This window comes from Chelmon rostratus, chromosome 2 (genome assembly GCF_017976325.1).
Source record: "Chelmon rostratus isolate fCheRos1 chromosome 2, fCheRos1.pri, whole genome shotgun sequence".
Taxonomy (NCBI): domain Eukaryota; kingdom Metazoa; phylum Chordata; class Actinopteri; order Chaetodontiformes; family Chaetodontidae; genus Chelmon; species Chelmon rostratus.
The window spans coordinates 21,226,423-21,246,495 of record NC_055659.1 but is presented as its reverse complement, the minus strand read 5'-3'; the positions used below and the strand labels follow the sequence as shown (position 1 = coordinate 21,246,495).

General features: G+C 45.4%; 1 protein-coding gene across 4 annotated transcripts in view; it reads right to left on the bottom strand.

Moving 5' to 3' along the window:
• Positions 1-20,073, bottom strand: part of LOC121612496 (plexin-A1-like) — a 183,671-nt gene that overhangs the window by 62,538 nt on the left and 101,060 nt on the right. For all 4 annotated transcript variants that reach the window (XM_041945414.1, XM_041945430.1, XM_041945423.1 and 1 more), the window contains exons 7-9: positions 19,854-20,007; positions 18,651-18,750; positions 12,732-12,846 (exon numbers count right to left, since the gene is read on the bottom strand). In XM_041945414.1, coding sequence (XP_041801348.1) covers positions 12,732-12,846; positions 18,651-18,750; positions 19,854-20,007 — 369 coding nt within the window. The remainder of the gene's footprint in view (positions 1-12,731; positions 12,847-18,650; positions 18,751-19,853; positions 20,008-20,073) is intronic.

Below are 20,073 nucleotides of genomic sequence, written 5' to 3'. Positions count from 1 at the left end.
AGTTTCAGCTTTTCGCTACACACAGAAAGCACCAGAGCAAGACCACTTTTAGCAGCAGCTCGCTTCATTATAAGGTTCGCTTTTCTTGCTCTACTGTAAGCGGTAAGAGCCATTTCTAGCAAAGTTACATGTGTGTGAAGTGGAGATGACGCGTGAAGGAATGTACGCCACAGATGGTTTCTCCACACCAGAACACGGTACAAAAACATCTGCTCTATTTTGAGATTCTGATCACCGTCTTTGCGTTCTGATATCTTCATAAGTGCTTTTAACACCAGCAGATGTGGATACTGTCGCTGTGGAAGACTGCCTTCGCTAAATTTAAAATTCTTTGTTTCGGTGCACGCGGCTGACGACGAGTCGGGTGAACAAACATCCAGCGTTAACTGTGAAGGAAGCTCTCACAGCCTGATTGGACTGGGCTGTAAAAGTGCGTATTTGTAGCTGTGTTTTTGAGTATGTGAATAAGTGTATATGTTACAAAGTGTGTGTTTATGATGGCGGACGTCCAAGACTGCAACTTCTGTTCAAAGCCAAGTAGCCAGAGGGCTTTCCTTACCTCTCCGTGTTTGTCTTCCCTCAGCGGCTGCTGTTAGCTTTGCTGCCTAAGGCTAGTGCCGCAGTTTCTATGTGTTTACAGTAAAAGCATATATAACTATGTAGATTATTAAGATGTGTTGTACATATTACCTCACTGGAAATTTACTGCATACACAATACGAGGAAACTGTCTGCAGCTGATGTGCACCTCCATATGTTCTAGAGACAAATCTGAGATCACTCTGAACAATAGTATACTTAGAGTCATACAACACTTGACCTATATTTTTTGACATCTTACTGCCGACACCCAGATGCCAGTTTTGATTGAACGTCGCCATGAGCTCTCTCAAAGGACAGCAGCTGTCGTTCTAGGTCAAGCCTGTTTTAAAATATTCCTTCCTTCATTTTCAATGCACTTTGATGTGCACCACACCACCTCGTTCCACACCAAATGGAACAAAGTATAAGAAAAGAATTAATAAAACACGTGTTCAGCGGGCGGATGAGATAATCTCCACTCGCAAGTGAGCAAAACACCTTTTAACATCCGCCAAGAGCAGATAATGAGACAGTCGGCAGGCGAGCGTGTGTGTGTGCGCGTGCGAACAGATATGTAGAAGGTGAGAGATTAAAATCAGGACATATTGTAGATTGGGTGGGGTGGAGGGAGAGCGAGGGGTTAGAGGGTGAAGACGAAGAGCGGGGCGCAAATAAATAAATAAATGCTTTAAAAAGGCAAAAGAGTTCTGAAGGCTTCGGCGAAGCCTGACAAGATATAAATTAATAAAGCTCCAAAAACACTGCGCATATGTAATGAGGCTGGTGTCTGGTCGTTTTTTTAAAGCCCCCCCCCCCCAGTCTCCCTCAATACCCCCCCTCCTCAAGTCCATCCATAATTAATTAGCCGCCTCTGTGATGTGGGGGACTATAGATCAGGGAGGAGAAAAAATAACACGCTAAATAATGAAGTAAAGCGATATGGGGAGCCCGGGGGAGAGATGAGATGGCATGGATGGCCACAGAGGAGTGAGGGGGGCACACTGGTAAAAATAAGAGGGACAGTGTGTGTGTGTGTGTGTGTGTGTGTGTGTGTGTGTGTGTGTGTGTGTGTGTGTCACAGGGGCTTGACAAAGGGGTATATGAAGAGTGCTGAATGCTGCCCCACTGCTTGTCGACATGCCCCCCCCGCCCCCCAAAGCTTTGTGAGAGAGGTCTCAGGTAGGAAAGCAAAGAGTCGTCTGCAACCTTGAACTAAAGAGTCCCATCTATGCCTTGTAACAATCCACCATACATTAATATTATACTATAATAATACATGGTATGACATGACATGGTGTGTCGTGTCAGGCACTCTGGCTGAAACTGTCGGGTGTTGAGCAGGTGGCCCAAAAAAGGAATAAATCTTTTCTCCTTCCAGCAGCTTTTGGTGTGTAAATGTATAAAAACCCGCAGAGAAGAGGAGGGTGGGAAGACAAACTACAGCTTCAGTGTGCAGTGAGATGAAGGCTAATTCAGAGTGTGTCATGAAATAATATGATGATGTTCAAATTCCACTAAATATGATGTCGTCATTGACAACATGCGTCAGTGGTTTGGTGTTATTGGGGTTGTTCATGGGCCAGCATAATAGAGAGACACCCACTGAAAATACTTCAAAGACAGATGAAAATGTTTTTAGAAATGCTTTCATACTGCACATGTTCTTCATGGTAAACGCATTTCACAGCTGAGGGACAGACATTTCTTGCCATATTTAAACCTACACTTATTCTATTCCTTCATTTGTTTCATTATTTTCAATAATTCAAATGTTTTTTTAACAGAATAAGTATTTCATCCAGGCTGATGTTGTGATAAGAGAAGAATCTGTTTTTGAGAACAGCATTTATTTTGATAAATGACGTCCATAACAACATTTTCAACCATATTGTTAATGGATGCCTGCTTCCAAATCATTCCTTAATTAATATAAGCCAACTAATATCATGCCATACATCACCACGTCAACGCTAGGACCACATATTCCCTGTTCCCTCCTCTTCTGTGTACCAGCTGGCCACCAGCCATGTGTTTGATTCAGTGTGTGTGTGTGTGTGTACTTCTTTGGGACTTGTACCAGCCACAGGGATGAGAGGAGCAAGACAAAAAAACCTTCCCATGAAAACACTGGTAATAGAGATTAGAGTGTGTGTAGGCGTGTCTGTGTAAAATATAGGTTAAAATCTACGAGACGTCGTGCACACATCACTACATGTAATAAACAGTATACAAGTGCGCAGGGTGCGGTGCATACATGGGAGCAGGTATGTCTGTGAGAGAGAGACAGTGTGTGTGTGTGTGTGTGTGTGAGAGAGAGAGGGAGAGACAGTGTGTGCATGTGAGAGAGAGAGAGACAGTGTGTGTGTGAGAGAGATAGAGAGAGAGACAGTGTGTGTGTGTGTGTGTGTGAGAGAGAGAGAGAAAGTGTGTGTGTGTGAGAGAGGGAGAAAGAGAGAGAGAGAGACAGTGTGTGTGTGTGAGAGAGAGAGAGACTGTGTGCGTGTGTGTGTGTGAAAGAGAGAGAGAGACAGTGTGTGTGTGTGAGAGATAGAGAGAGAGACAGTGTGCGTGTGTGTGCGTGCCTGTGTGTGTGTGTGTGTGTGTGCGTGTGCCTGTGTGTGTGTGTGTGTGTGTGTGTGTGCGTGTGCGTGTGTGTGTATGTGTGTGTGTGTTGAGGCAGCCTCATTAGCAGTCAGAAACCAGAAAGATGTTCTGTGACCAACCACACACTTACTCTTGGGGAGGGAGAGAAAGAGGGGGAGAGACAGAGAGAGCGAGAGAGAGACAGAGAGAGAGACACAGAGAGAGAGAGAGAGAGAGAGAGAGAGAGAGAGAGAGAGAGTGGAACAACTTAATAAGGCGGCAACATGTAGAACAGTGCCGGAGCGAGGGAAGCGAAGGAAGAAAAGGGACTTTGAACCTTGAAAGGGACTGTGAGATTGTCCGCCCACGTCCTACGTTTCCTAGCAGAGCGCTGATGCAGGGAAGAGGAGATGGAGGAAGGGAGAGGAAGAGAGGGAGGGAGGGAGAGAGAGAGATGAAGAGTAAATGGGAAAAGAGAGAGAGAGCAGCGGAATGAGGGAGCAAGGAAAGAGAGTCTGAATTTAAGCGAGATGCAGGGGATCGTGTGACATGAATGTTATTCAGCATGGATTATCAAAGTCTCACAGAGCAGGAGCTTGACTGAATCTACCTACATATATGCTCCTCCTATACATGCATACACTCTCACATTCTGCGACTCTTTGATGTACCACCCAGGCACACATACATGTTGATTTCATCTCCTAATCCCTTATCCTTGACTTACAAGCAGGCTGACAAACCTACACAGTTTATCCTCTCGACATAGGCGCCATGGTTTTCTACAAAACAATAAAAAAAAAAAGCAGGAATGTGTGAGTATTTCTTAGTGAGGGTCTGTTTTTTTTTTCCCATTTTAATAGAGTAGAGGGGGTGGGGTGGGACTCCTGGCACCCCGTTATCATTCTAACCCAGATATGTCAGCGGCGATCAAACCCTGTGCTTTTCAGCTTTTCAAAGACAGACCTTGATTTCAGAGGTAGATACGCTCTCCTGCCTGCTGCCTATAGCTCCTCTCTGCACACAGTGTTTCAGAACTATGAGCCACTAAAATTGTGACTTTTGTTATCAAAAAGAAGTGGACATGCAGACCAAAGTGAGCTAAAGTCACATTGCAGTGCTTCTCTCCAATTAAGCCCTCTACACCTGTGTGGACGCAACTTAGCTTTCGATTTGTCCGCCAGTTTTAAAAGATTGTGCATGGGGAATCCAGAGTGGTCAGTTTTACTGATAACTTGCAATTGAGCGGTGTGCAAACAGTTAGTCTCCTTGCCATTCTGCTGTGGTACTCCTTCAAAATGAGAACAGAAACCAGATGAACGAGCCCAGAAACGTGCCGATTTGTGCCACTAAGAAAACAAATAAAAGCCACTCAAGTCCACAAACAACGACCTGTGCCACAGTCTACTGCCACATGATGTTTCATTCACACCAAGTCATCTGAAAATAGTCTTTTTTTAGATCCTGCCTGTAACCGAATAACCTATTCCTGACACGATGCGCCTTAACAAAGCTATGATACAGACATTAGCAGCGTTGTAGAATGCAATAAAAGTACGTAAAAGTATCGCTGCTGCCAGGCATAATCCTACATGAAACCACAGAATTCAAACATTACAGAAACCATACAAGTCAAGGCCTCTGCCTCCTTTCTTTCTTTCTTTAATCAGGTCAATAACAGCAAACGTAAGGAAATGAGTAATACTTCTAAAACAATGTGCGTCACAATAAAAACTGAAGACATCATATAAGCGACGCCCACACTTAGTTCAGCAGTTTGGTAGAGGAAAAAGCCAGTAACGAATTAGCTCCAGTGTGTCGTCTGTAGAAGTGCCGTCAGCCACAAGGAGGCGAATAGGCTAAACGCAAGAAAAAGAATGAATAAATTACTTTTCTTTCTGGACCTATGCGGCGCTTTGCATTTTAAAATAATGTTAAGCCTTTATGAGGGCAGAAAAATAAATCCATTTTATGGTGTTAAAGGCATGAAATTCCAGACTATGTGAAAACTCAGTGATACTCCACTGACACCAGCGTCCACCTCCATGTCTCCAAAGCTTGTATGCAGTTGGACAGGTTGGAATAAAAATCAGTGCAGGCCACTTTACTAAAACAGCACAGTGAAAAGCCCAACATGACGGAGAGAGTTAGCTGGTCTTGTGAGATTGGACGACGCAGCACGCTACAGGCTAGTTTCCTCCTCCCTCCTTCTTTTTCTCGTTCCCTTTCCATCCCAGCAGGCAGTCGCTGTTTCTCAATCACACTCCCTCTCCTTCTCTGCTCTGCCTGCACTTTCCAGTTTGCTTTTCCCTCAGCTCACTTTGCAGTGTTATTCGTCTGTCTCCGACTGCCGTCATCTCGCTCTCTTAGTGACTCTGCATTTATCTCTTCCTCTCTGTGACTCACGCACACGAGGCTTGATGGTGAAAATGCAATATTCATTTGTGTTCACCATTAGGTGGGCTGGCTGTGAGGGCTGCGGAAATGAAGATTTAATACAGCCTGAATAATTAAACCGCGGGGACCTGTGACTGACACACAGACACACACTCGCTCACACTGAAACACACTCGTGCATGGCCTGCATGCATACCCCTGTGCATCTATCATGTCATCACATTCCTGCGTGCACGTCTTTGTGTGAATCTTTACTTCACATTAGCTCTTCATTAAGCTCTCGTTGATTCACCGTGAATTCATTGTTGCAGCCAGCGTGACGGCATCGCTGGTGTGATACTCGTTGCATCAGCGGGCCTTGCCGAGTGACACGGGACTACATCAAGGGGAGAATAACCGAGCAGTGATGTTTGCCAGTGCTGAGCTTAATTGACTGGCTTCGCATTTTCTCAATGTCACAAAAGGATTAACACTTTGTAAGCAATTAGTGCGAGAAAGTGTCCTTCCAATCTACATAAGCGGAACACTTTGCTGCATATGCTAAACTCCGCCCTCCTCCATAAATATAACTCTGCTGTCCTTGTGTAGATGTCTACTAAGCATACTTCTTAGGGTACGACAGGCTGGTCTCTCCACGGTGTCCCCCCGTCAGGGCGACCCACCCTCCCTGCCTTCTGTCGGAGAGGGATTGATGCACGACGCAAGGAGGCTTTCAGAGTAAGAGGGAATTTTAGGTGAAGCTTCTGAAAAAACATAAGGAAGAGCTGGAGGAGAGGCAAAAAGAAGAAAGATAAGCTGTGGGACGGTGCGGCTAAAAATAGCCATGCAGAGAAGGAGAGAGGAAATATCTGCATGCATATGTGACAGGCTGTGCATGTGTGTTAGCCTGTGAACACATCTGTCCGTGAGTGCACACGGCGACGGTATCCAGGGACAAGAACCAAATCTCTCCTGCCTTTTTTTCTTTCCCTGATACAAACAGTGCGATCGTGTGGGAAGTTAGCACGGACACGCGCACACACACACGAAGTACAACGTGACTGAGGGCTGAATTACATTACGAGTGTTCAAAAAACACTTACGCTTCCTCAATTTACCGCACTGTTCTCTATTAACAAATTAGAGGGATGTACAGGAGTTTGCCAAAACACCTGATACAATCCCACGCTGATTTCTCCGAGGTGCTAAACGCGATTATTGACTCTTGGACAAGCGTCTGAAAAGTTCTGTGAGAAAGTTCACAAAAACAGGGAGGACTAGAGGCTTGTCAGAAGCCGTTTTTAACCAAGGGTTAAAAGCTGGACGATCACGGTCTGACTACGATCCATCTGGCAAAGAAGGCATGTGGTTATTTCACCCTGTCGCCTCCACTTCCTCTCCATGTTCCCTCAGTTGCTCTCTCTCCCTCCCTTCCCTTCAAGCATGGAGCACATTTTGGAAAATAAAATGCGTCACTCTGGATGTAATCTCCTGCTTGTTACTGGCAGGCCTCTCTACTTGCTTCCCTGCCCTTGTCTTTGTTTCTTTCTTTACTTTTTTTCCTTCTCTTCTCTCTCTGTTTACATCTGGTCTCAATTACAGCACCTCTGTTCATCTTTGGTTTGTCCTCTCTGAAATAAATGAAGCACTTGGAAGGACTGCATTGTTTTGGAGACCTGCAAGGAGGATATTACATCCCAACCTCCGTCCATTTGTTCCCTCTTCTCAACATTGTTTACATTTCATTAAACATGGCTTAGACACAACTCCTCTTAATATTAGGCAGAAACACATGTGTGGGTGTGTGTTCATGTCCAGCTACATGATGCACTGAGGTGGAGACAGGAAACGAAGGGACTAAGATGTAGAAAAGAAAAAGGAAGTTTTGTGTGGTGACAGATGACACATGGAAAGAAAAGATGAAGAGAGAAAGATGGTGGAAGAGGAAAGGACAGATGGACAAGAACAGAGTCTTTGGTGAATCGTGACAATGGGCAGAAAAAGGCGACACTGCCGAAGCATGATTTGGCAGAAGGCATGGGAAGAGAAGAGAGGAAAAAGAAGAGGATGATGATGAAGGCTGAAGACAGATACTACGAACAGATAATGACCCCAGGAGGGAAGGAGAAAAAAGGAACGGGTGGATATTATTCAACTACTTGCCCACTCCACCCTCCCCCACACCCACATGCCCCCTGCAGCCCTGCGCTGCTGGTTGTGCTTTGTCCTGATAAGAACCAGTGACAGTCCCACGCAGGCACGCACACACCGCACACACGCACGCTCACGCTGTATAGACAAACACACAGTATATCCATGCACACAGTGAGGCCCCTCAAGTAGCCTTGGCCTACAATCTGTGGGATGTCCTTCTCTGGAGTGTGTGTGCATGTGTGTGTGTGTGCGTGTGCTCTGCTCAGTGTCTGAGTATCAGCCAGGGTAAACACAGTGTGCCAGAATGTCACGGTCCAGGGCCTTCACACCTCCATCACAAATAGCCCTTTCAGCCATGGTGAGTGTGTGTGTGTGTGTGTGTGTGTGTGTGTGTGTGTGTGTGTGTGTGTGTGTGTGTGTGCGTGTGTGTGTGTGTGAAAGGGAAAGAAAGTCAGAGATTCAGCATGTGTTTCTGTGACTGTTTAAGAATGTGTGGGTAGCCTGTATGCTATAAGTACATGTGCTTGGTTAAGGTGCGAGAGAAAGACGGCGCTTGAGAAAATATATTCATGTGTGTTGCTGTGTTTCGTTCCAAGTGCGGCATGTATCAAGGCTCTCTTATTAATGTCGTGCCTAGGGACAGTGTGTCATACACTAACATTACATTTTTGGAATTGGCAACAGACAGTACAGCTCGAGTGTGAATATGTGAGTGTGTTTTTGATGAAATGTGGATGTGACGGTAGGCACATTTTTTTTTACCTGTGGACACAGCCAGGCTAGCTGTTTCCCTCCGTTTCCAGCCTTTATGCTAAGCTATGCTAGGTGACTGCTGGCTCCAGCTCAGACGCAGCGCAGACATGACAGTCCTATCATTTAAATCTCTGTAAGAAATCGAATGAGCGCATTTCCCCAAACCTCAAACTATTCTTTAAAAGCTTTTTATGCACATAACTACACAAGGAGGAGGGAGAAGGTGGAAGAGAGAGAAGGGGATGAGGAGGGAGACATTGCTTAACCCATTGTGCATCCATGCAGAGAGGAGACACAAGGAGGACGAGGAGCGGAAGGTGTTGAATTTATAAAAGAGTGAAAAATTCATCACTGGAGCCACACATTCCAGTCGACACAGCCATGGAGGACACAGCAAAAATAAATGTAGAGGAGGACAGTGATTGGGAAGCTAATGTGACTGAACAGATGTACAGAAACAGGATGCACTGCATTATATTTAAAAGAAAGCAGAGGACGGCATAATGTTTTAATGGCTACATCCTGACAGAGTTTGGACATAAACACAGAAGACTTCACCACATTTGGAAGAACCACAAAGAATGTTGGTAGTTCATATATGATGCTCGTGACTCAGAAATGTTCTTCAGTCTGGACTTAAGTTAAGGAACAATAGCAGCACTGTTTAAATAGTGGGGGTTAAACCATGTCTGTTGTATGTTGTTAGGCTAAAACTCAACATGACACAAGAGGTGGAGGAAAGACAGAGCGAGAGGGGGAAGAAGGGAGATGAAATGGAGAAACGGTACAAAACCGACAGCAAGATAGTTTCAGAAGGAAAAAAAAAAAAAAGACGCAGCCCTTTACCCACAAATCTCAATCAAGTTAACCGCCGCCTTGATTGCTCGAGTGAGACTGAGCCTCGCTTTGCAGCAAAACAAACACGTAAGCATGTCTTAACATAGCTGAGCCCAACCGCCCCGAACCTTGCCTAGCGCTCATCAAGACTTTGGCTCAGAATAGCACTCTCTCTCTGGGGGTGTGGAAGGAGAAAGGAGGAGAGCAGGAGGAGGAGAAAGAAGGGAGAAAAGTGGCGAAAGAAACGGCAATCAGGGGTTGTAAAGAAGGAAAGGAGAAAAAGGAAGAAAGAAAAAACTTCCTTCTTTCACTCTAACCTTCCTCTCTCTCTCCTTTTTTGTTTTTATAATAAAGTAACTCTTACTCCTCTCCTGCAATTTTCCGCCCGGTCGCTCCTTAATTCGAGAATTTGTTTGTTGTGCCATTGGAGGCATTGTTGATTCATGCATATTTGATTTGGAAATGTCACTCATTATATTTATTTCCTCCCCGCTTACTCTGCCTCCCCGTTTCTCTCCCTCTCTTCTTTCCCTATCTTGACACAGTCTGCTCACAAAAACAAACAACACGTTTACTCCTTGGTTGGCTCTTTAATACTTTTTTTTTTTTGCTGGATTTTCGTTCCTTTTTAACTATTTTCTTTTGCCTTGCAATCACAAAAAGACTTATTCCACAAAATGTAATTTGGTGGAGCAAATTACAGATGGACGAGGCAGTGCTGGTTGTGCGAGAATGAGAGCATAAAATGAAGCAGGAAAAAGAAGTCCTCGCCGGCCGATCCTCTGGGTTGCCATGGTAACACAAGATTCAGATTCTGTCGGACATGAGAGCGGAACACTTGGAGAGGAAAAAAGGGATGGAGAGGAAGAAACGTTTGATGTTTGACTGTAAAATGTTTACATTCGGAAAGAGGACACTGATATTTTTTGATTGGTTATTGAGCTGATCGTGTTTAGGGTTCGAGCATTTCTGACGAGTAAAGAAATGGCTGAATAACATGTCGGTGTAAAAGAGTGACCCAGCACACGTTCAAAGTTCAGCTGTCAACCTCTCTCCCTATACGTAGGAACATTTGACAAAGTTGACCCATATTCCCTCTTTGCTCTGCTGTCTAGTCGGTACGACACCACTCAGACCGCACAGACAGTTGGACGTGAGGAGCAGCCACCTCTCGACCCTGTGTGCAAACTCCTATCTGGCCTTTGATCACAGCCAGGTGAAGATGAGTCTCATTTAATCCTGTCGACTGTGTTCTTCTGCAGGAGAGAGCGGCAAAGGTCTGAGTGAAATGTCTCCTATCGGGAGAGCAGATTTCACTCGTATGTTAAACGCTGCGATTTGTATTCAGAGTTGAGCCACAGCACGGCCAAAAGGATCGTTTGAGGTCTAAATTAAGGGTGCAGGCATATGCGCGGGGGAATACACGCATGCGTCCCTGATGGCACGCCGGCCCGTTCCCAATTTACCAGCAGATAAAGAGGCGAAACCATGAGGTGTTAAAGAAGAGAGGCATATTTCTGTCCTCTTTCTCATTTCTTTGACTATATAATCCACACACAGAGGAAGCAAGGTGAAGAAGAAGACGGATGAGAAAAAGATGGGGTGAATGAGCATCAAAGTGGTGAGAGATGGGGCAGAGAGAGAGAGATGGGCCCTGGAGAGGAGGAGGATAAGTCTAGCCTACAGGAAGAGCTGTACTTGTTGGGGCATTGAGAGCGCAACTAATGGATATGGCAGCCAGGAGAAGGATGATGAATGACTCGGTGTATGTGTGTGCGCGTGTGCATTTCACTGTCAGAATGTTTACACTTTTGTGCATGAAAGTCACAAAGTAGAGTCAGTTGAGTGTCTGTGGTGTGTGTGTGTGTGTGTGTGTGTGTGTGTGTGTGTGTGTGACAGTGCAGATGATGGATTCTCTAGTGGAGCATGTGGTCTGTGGTTTTTTGGGCAGACGAGGTGACAGGAGAGGTCTCTCTGTCCACATGCCACTGTCAGCCGGTCCGTCTATCCCCCCCCCGTTTCTTCCTGCTGCCTCTCTCACTCTTCCACTCTCTCAATCTCTTCATCTCCCTCTCCATCCGTTCGTCCCCTTCCCTTTGTCACGCTGTCCCTCTTTGTTCTTGCTCATACCGGATTGAACCAAGCTTTGGCCTCGAAACACACCGCGCCAGATGATGAAGACCTTACACGAATACACGTTTCACCTTGTCTGACTCAACAGTCCTCCTCTCCTGTCCTTCACCGATGTAACTATGCAGATTATATGTTTGCTCGCACATCCGGCTTTGCGCCGTTTTTCCTTTCGTCACTGCAGGCCTTTCCTGTTTATCCATCCGTTGCCCCTCTGGCCTCTCTCAGCTCAGAGTGTGCTAGCCAGCGCTCACCCCGTGTCTTGCAGATGGGCGCACTAATCCGCTAACATTAGCTCCGTGAGGCGTGAAGGCTGGGCCCGTGTGTTGTTTTGGACAGGCACGGAGGCTATGGTGTAGCCTGCTAGTGTTTGGGATTCTACACTGCTCCGGTTGAGAGGAGAGATAAAGAGGAAAGTAATTGGATAAAGGTTGACCAATTAATAAAGGCCAGCGATTCAGGCCGGCCATCAAGGGGGGGCTTAATCTGCATAGAGATAACAGGGAGAGTCAGACCACAAGCATTAGGAGATAGGGTGGAATTGTATGTGAGTGCATTTATGTGTGTGAAGCAACAATCGGATAAGGCGCGGGCCCGTCCATTGAGAAGGTACGCATTTGAATGCATTTTTCGGCGCCTGCTAATATATGCGAAACTGTGTTTGGTGTGTAAAGACAAAAGAAAAGCGTGGTGAAAACACAGCTCGGCTGTGTGTCCATCACTAAAATCCCTGTATACACTCCAGCAGTTGACAAACACTTGTTATGCTTTGCATGTCGCCCGCTGTAGCTGCCACTCTGCACGATTGATATTAGCTTTTATGCTAATGCAGCATTTGGCTATGTAAGAACAAGGCAGTATTTCCATAGCCAGTCATTCATCCTGGCCTGCTTATGGCCTTATGGGCCACAACAGAATTATTGCTGCACAGTACACAAGCTGTTGTCAGTGTGCCAAGAGCCACTGTTACACATACAGGCAGCAGACACACACAGCAGGGTGATGTGAGGAAACCCTGAGGCGAAAGCCACAGAAGGTGCGAGGTGTGTGTGCGTGTGTGTGTATGGCTGAATGCAATTGGTGCCGATATTATTATAATTTGTGTTTGCATGTGGGAGAAAATGACCAAGATTTTACTGTGTGATCACAACCACAGTACGTGTGAAGAATAGCGCTTATATCAAGAGAAATTATGGTAGAGCAGCATTCTTGACTTATCCCATATTCATGTCGAGAAGAATACACATAAAATTGCATTAAGGCAATAAAAATGGCTGTCAGAATAACAGCAGCATGCACTGCAACGTGAATCTTACCTCAGAGATGTTGACCCGTCCCTCCTGGAAAGAGCAGTCGTTGGCGTTCTGGGTGCATATGTGGCGGTACTTGCACCAGTGGCACGGGAACGAACCGTTCACACAGGAGAGGCAGCTACAACGGAGAGAGAAGGGAGGAGACGGTTAGCTGAGTTACCCGTTTTCTGACTCTTTTTCTTACTGCATTAATGCTTTATTTGACAAAGCAGCGAGACAGCAGAGGTGGACGGGGATGGCTGGATGAGACTGTAAAATGTACATGCGGTGCACTGAAATAAGAAATATAAATGTGGTTTCCAACTATTTAGAGTCAGTTTAGGGGCCTACAGAGTGAACTTTGTTTGGGATGTTTGAGTGTACACTCCTGTGTGTGAGTGTGTGACATCCTGCCTTTCCCCTCTCATTCTTTACCTACTTTGTCACCAGCTTTTCAAAGTACGACCAGGTGCATATCACAGAGAGTATGGGAAGGACTGAACGGTGAAGGAAGCACTCAGACAGGGCTGAGATGTAAATGTTTGTGAAGTAGTGATATAACAGAATAAACTGAAATGTAAATATCTATCCAACTTTGTTTCTGGTATGTAAATCTTTACTAGTGACTGTTTCACAGACTTCCCGTCCTTCACCGTCTCATGTCAATATATCAACCCTAAATGTGGACTTTTTCCCACCCTGTCTAGAATCCTCTTTTCTTCCTCTCACCTTTCATCCCCCTATTTTCCATCCTATCCATCAACTGTCTTAACCTCTTCTCCCCCTTGCTCCCCTCACTCATCACTCCCCACTCACTTGTAACTGTCCGTCGCTTACCGCTTCTATATGTTCAATGTTCTCCCTCACAATCGGCCTGCTCTCCGCATATATTCCACCTCTTTTCCCTCTTTCCCTTCTATACCTCTGCTGTCTCATTCTCTCCATCCATTCAGCCCTGAGCCTTTCTTTCTGTCCCCCTCCGTCTCTGCCTCCCTCGCTCTATCCATCCCTTTCATTCGCTGCCGTCTCATTTTAAAAAGCTCTCCCCCTGTTCTTTGTCTAAAGCTCTCTTTCATCCGTGGGGCTAAGAGCGCTCCACCATTTTAAATTCACCTGCTTTAGCTGAGGCGAGGTGCAGATAGATGGGCTGAAAGAGAAAGATGGGAGAAAGAAGAGGCACATAGAGAGAGAGGGGGAGAGAGATCAAAAGCAGGTGGATTTCCCTGAGAGAGGTGGAGACGCCAGGTATCGTGGGAGAGAGAGAGGGGAGAGGTGGGGGTGCAGCCCACGAGGCTCTGGGATAGGGAGGAAACATTAGGTTGGAAGTCGGAAAGTGGATACGAGAGTGTGTGTGTGTGTGTATTCACATCTAAGGGGACCCACGCAGGAAATCCAGACAAGTTCAAGTGCACAGTTTATCAACACAGCTTCATGTTATTGGTGCTCTCCCAGCCCTCGAGAGATACTCCGCTGCTTGGTATCTCATTTATGTGCGCAACATTATCTAATGAAAGCATTATGAGCTTCAAATAAAACAGTTTAATTTTATTACAAAGCTTATTGTAGTTCAGTTTCAGAATTTCTTCCATGCGACTCATTTAGCCATTATGGTTTCTGTGAGCATATGGTTCACAGGGAATATAATAAAATGCTAACATTTAATACAGTCCAGGTAAGCAAGTCTGGATGCATAACAATAAAAGAGCGGGTAGAGGTGTTTAACATAAAGCCTGATTTGTTTCCAACCACATCTGCCAGGTGTGGATTTGTGCGTCTGTCTGAACTGCCACGTGCACACAGCTCTCAAGTGCGTTTTAACCCTGTGTAAAATGCCAACTGCCCTTCCCCTCATCCGCATGAAAAATTAGAGCTTTAACTCTTGAGCTCTGAGATGGAGCCCCATATGCGATTTCATCAAGCCCTGACGTGGATTCATTTGGATCAATTAGGGCCGCTCGTCTGTTAGGTGCGCACTTTAAGTGATCGTTTCCAGCCCGGACCCCTCCTTTTGAGCAAGATCAGAGGCTGGAGCTTAATTCAATCCCACCGCCGCTTTAATTGACCAATTTAGCATTGTGCTGAGAGAAGCTGTCCATTTAGAATGAGGGATGTGCAGCTAAGGAAATAAAAGGCCTCTTAATACCGCGCACGAGCAAATAGGAGATTTGTCAATGTTGCCAACAAATGGAGGGAAAGTGATTAGGCTACACTAGGTTGGGTTAGCATACAGTGCATAGACTCAAACGGCAGAACTGGGGGGTTTTAGTTCAATGTTTGGTCCCAAGTGAGTTGGTAAGAAACAGAAGAAAGAGTGTCAAGGCTGAACAAAAGAGCAGATGACATTACTGATGCAAGACAAATGAACACGTGGCAAGTTAGCAGAGCTCATTGTGTAGCTTGCAACAATCACTATTTTGAATGTCAAAGAGTGTTTCTTTTTGTTGGGGGCCCACCAAAGGATCAGTGCTCATCAAAATACAGTACAACACCAACTTAACACAGCAGGTAACAGAACCAAGCAGCGATCAGTACAATGTATAGTTACAGTAGTAGTTCACGCCCAAACACCCGTCAACACATCTGACGCCAAGCCCCGATAATAATGATTTTTATCTTGACTTTTATCTTTTATTCATGTCAAATCAACCTTGTTAGTGTATAAGTGACTTTGAAATAACGAGCAAAATGTCAGCAGGTAACCACTGCCAACTCTCTGTGACTTTTATGATTACGTCCTTTGAAATAAAAGGTGCCGTTATGTGTGAAACCCAAGGCCAGCAGTCGGCCCTGTCTGACAACCCCCTACTGTTCGCTCTTTGCCTCCTCGAAGTTACCAGGGGCCCCCTGTCACGAGCTGCCTTAGAATCTCAAAACCTCTCTTTTAGCCTCAGCGCAAACTCCTTAGAAGGAAAAAGCCCACCCAGGGCCATTTGGGGACATTCGGTAGTTCTTCTCCTCTTTTCCAGGGGTGGGCTCCCTTTTTCCGACCCCCCAGTATCTGCTTGTCCCTCCTTCTTGTCACTCGTCATCGGCCATAGCCACTCAGAGGCTGCAGACACGCTCCCCGTATGGCCACGCTCATAATGCTAATTTAATCCCTTCACATTCAGATGCTAATCAAGCTATGCTAGCTTTGGAGCAGTAGTGTTTTTTCAGGGCCTGACACAAAAGGCTGTGATTTCCTCTCCCTCTCCTCAGTCAGTTTGGAGTGCTAAATACAATCCGCTCTCCTAGTGAGGTGCGTTTGACACTCCTGCACTTGGCAAAATGAGTTATTTATTGGCTACTATTCATTTCAAAGGAGAGGTGGTGAATAATTTAATGGTCCTCTAGAACAGTCTATGCTATGATTACTGGATCCCTTTCAAATTTGAGGGGGGTTGATAAAACACAGAGGGACTAGTATTCGCGCACATGATTTTATTAATGCATGTCTGAGTGGTTAGCATACAGAAAAACTGCCATCTGAATGTGCCGCTCACAGGGCAGAAATGTAACTGTAAAACGAGATGCTTAAAATTTATTGTTAAATTCTTTCAACTGCAATCGTTCTCAGGTTTTCCTGAGAGCTTTTTACATTCCTCTTTATCAAAAAAAAAAACTGTCTTTGTATGACATTCAATGCACTTTTTCTCCCAATTACTCTAAGTGCACCCTCAATCACACAACAAATGACCCAGTCACTGCCCGAGCCACATTAACCATAGCAAGAAAAGGTGCTTCATATGGCCTTATACAGACAGTTAAACCCCGATTCATTGCCATCCTATCCTCCCTATCTTTAATACATTGGGGGCTGTGGAATGAGAAAAAGCGTATGGAAATATTTAATTAAGGAGCAATCATGGCCGTGGGTGATTTTCTATTTCAATCTCGGCAACCCTTAAACTGAAACAGTGGGAATTCTAATTAGATTAATACCACTATGCAAATTTATGGCATTTTTGAAAAGGCAAGGGCCACGATGTAATCAGTTGAGTAAATAAGCGGGAGGGGTGTGTGTTTTTTGGGATGGGGGTTGGATGTCAGCCTGTGAGTGTAAACTATTAGGAAACACGATGGAGCAATTCCAATGTCGAATTCCTTCCTTGTTGTTTAAAAGGTAGCTTTAATGTTAGCAGAAGACAGCATGTAGGAAATAACAGCTTGTGCTCTGTTATGAGAATGTCTGCCTGCTTCACTGTGTAAAACCTGCAGGATTTTTTATTCTAAGACCATTAGAGGAAACTCAGCCTTGTAAAGAATGACCAAGCATACTGGAAACAGTGCCTTGCATGTGGCTGTGTGGGCCTGAAGTCATTACGCCAATGACATTACCAGTCTGATCTCATCAGACACCACACACTGATGTCCGGGGGTGGGAGGGGAGGGGTACAGCGGGCATGCGGGCCGGACTACCAGCTCCAAATGGGATTCTTATCTCAGCATCTCTTGTCGCCATCAGAGTCACTGCCGAAGATGCAACGTGCCATATCTGTAACTTCATTAAACGTGTCCATTACATCACTCGGAGGCTGTATTAGATCAGGGAGCGGATTTAATCAGAGTTCATTGGGGTAATATCTTCAAATGGGCGAGTCTCTTGTCCGCGTCACTTCTGATACAATTCTTACACTTGGTTTGTGAGATATTGGGATCTTTTATGTCATATCACATTTTAATACATCCATTAGGAGAGTATGTTACACCTTTTCTTTAATTGGGTGTTTTCAATTTCTGCATGAAATCCTTTTGTACACGTAGGATTTACAGATGTACCGTAGTCTGTAAAGGGGGCTGGGAATTACAGCAAACATCACAGGGTCCTTATGGGAGTCGAATTAACTGTGAGTTGACATTGTAAACCACCACACCCTTAACCAGCTGAGCTAATCATCGTTGTTGTGGCAGGGGATTTTCTGTATGGGGGCAGGGAGACGAGGGTAGCTGGGTTAAAGGTCACAGTAACGGATTAGGTGTCCGAGACATTCAGGGCTTCGATGAGCTGTAGGTGACGGAGCGGAGAGAGGTGTGGCTGTGCATGTCTATGTGTATGTGTGTGTGTGTGTTTTGCGGTCAATCCTCGAAGGAGGCTCATCTGACTTCCTGAGGGAAGCCAGGATGGAGCCCTGCGGTACCCCAGGGGCTGCCGAGCCATCTGCTGCCCCGAGGCTAATACCCCAGCAGACGTTTCAGCCTCCCCTGGATCAGTCGCGGACGGACAGGAGGGAGGGTATCAAGCGGGGTGGGGCGGAGAAGTCCGAGGATTCTTTTACCGCAGCAAGGCGTGCTGGGCTCATGGTAGGACTGACCTAGGGGTGTGGCACGATGGGTGGTGGAGATTTTGAGCAGAAGGTGGATTAGGAGAGGTGGTGAACTGCAATTGGGCAGATAGCTGAGGGCATCTGGAGTGTGAAGGAGACTAAGTCATTGGAAAAGGCACAAGACTTCCTTCCCCATATTACAGTATTAGTGTATTTGCCTTCGTCTTTCATGTGTAAATAAGTACCAGACTGAGTATCTGAGTGCTCGAAAAAGCTACAAGTATTTGTTTTATCAAGTGGGGAAGAGTCATAAATGAGGTTAGGGTCTGAGATTGGGAGGCATTATGGCAGACCCTCGCATAATGAATTAATCATTGAGGTATCATTAGTGTGTGTCGCGGGTTATGATAATAAGACTAGAATTACCATCTCATATCCCAATCGTTTCTCATATACGGCACATTCGATTTTTCACTCCGATGGTAACACTAGCCTCCTGCGGAGGTCGGAGGCAGGAGGGATATTTGTGTGTCTGAATGTGTGCGTGTGTCTTTCATGTGCAGCAACATGAGACAGCCCCCGGGGAGACTGGACAGAGAGACCATCCCGTTAAAGAACAAGAGAGAAAAGCCTAAAACAAGACAAAAATAGAGTAATGAATGTCACCTGTATCCAGAGATATTCAATCAATGAAACTTACGACTGGTGGACGCTACAGTTGTAGAAGACAAAGTCGACGCTGGCAAACTTCTTGCCCGTCTCCTTGGATTTCAGGTAGAGCTTCACCACCCTCTTGTCACCTGCACCGAACAGATAGGAAAGTTAATATGTTTAGAATAAAAATATCACCAAAATTAATTGCCAAACAGTTTTAAAATCAGACCCAATACCTTAATCATGTGGAACAAATGTGACAAATCACATGTTTAATTAGAACAATTTATTCACCAACACAACGTCACACATAAAATCTGAATTCCACTTGTGTGACCTCAACAGATAACACGCACACACAAAGAAACACTGCAGCTTAGCAGCACGCCGCACATGTCACACCCACAGTGGGGTGGCATTAAAAATAGCAGCACCAATCAGTGTTTGGATGCCAGAGCTGATGAGAACTCGTAATGGGGCATAATGGGCTCAGTTGAAGAACTACTGAGATGTCTCTTTGAGGAAACTTGGAACGCACTATCTGACATGCTTTCAGTGCTTTGAATGCGGACACCAAACAAGTTTTTATCATCTCTGTGGCTTGACAGTATTGGATATGATGCAGATATTTTTAAATATAACGATAAACCACAGTGAAGTAACTGCTTTGAAAAGGAGTTAGGAGCATAACCAGTGTCGGTTAGATAGAAAAAAATAAATAAAATGAAACTGACAACAGTGCATAATGCATGATAATGGGAATTCAAAAACAGTTCTATTTTCAGTAGATAAATGGAGACACGTGTTCAGGTCTTTGAAAGGGAATGGGCAAACGTTATTGGCGGTGACAAGGTATTCTGAATATAGACGCGCTAAGCAAATCATCCGGTAAGATTAAAATTCTGCTCTGGACGACGCACAGCTTTCGTTTTCTCCAATTCTGATGTACAAAAAGACCCCTTAGGAGAAAACACATCAGCCCATGGTGATGAGTATACAGTGCTATAGATAGGCACAAGGGAAAGGGAATAAAGGGGAGGGGATGTATAGAGCAAAACACGAGCAGAGAGGAAAGAGAGTGACATGGATAAATACAGCATAAAGCATGTCAAATGAAATAAGAGGAAATAAGAGTTAGTTAATTACTAAATTCCTCACGTATATCACCAAAACTCCCCATATCCGCACCACCACCCAGTGACCTCACTTCCCCGATGACCTCATCGCCCTACACCCTTCCCGTCCTGACCTTTGTTCCGTGTGATCGGGATGACGTCCCGGACAGAGGGAGACATGCAGAAGATGTGTCCTCCCTGGATCCGCCCCTCCGTCTCCACGTAGTCCTCGAAGGAGCAGTTGACCCCCGCTGACAGATCAGGCACATTACGAGCCTGGAGGACCAGCTAGAGAGCGAGAACGAGAGGCACAATCAGCACAAGATCAATGGAAGGACATGGTGTACATGGATT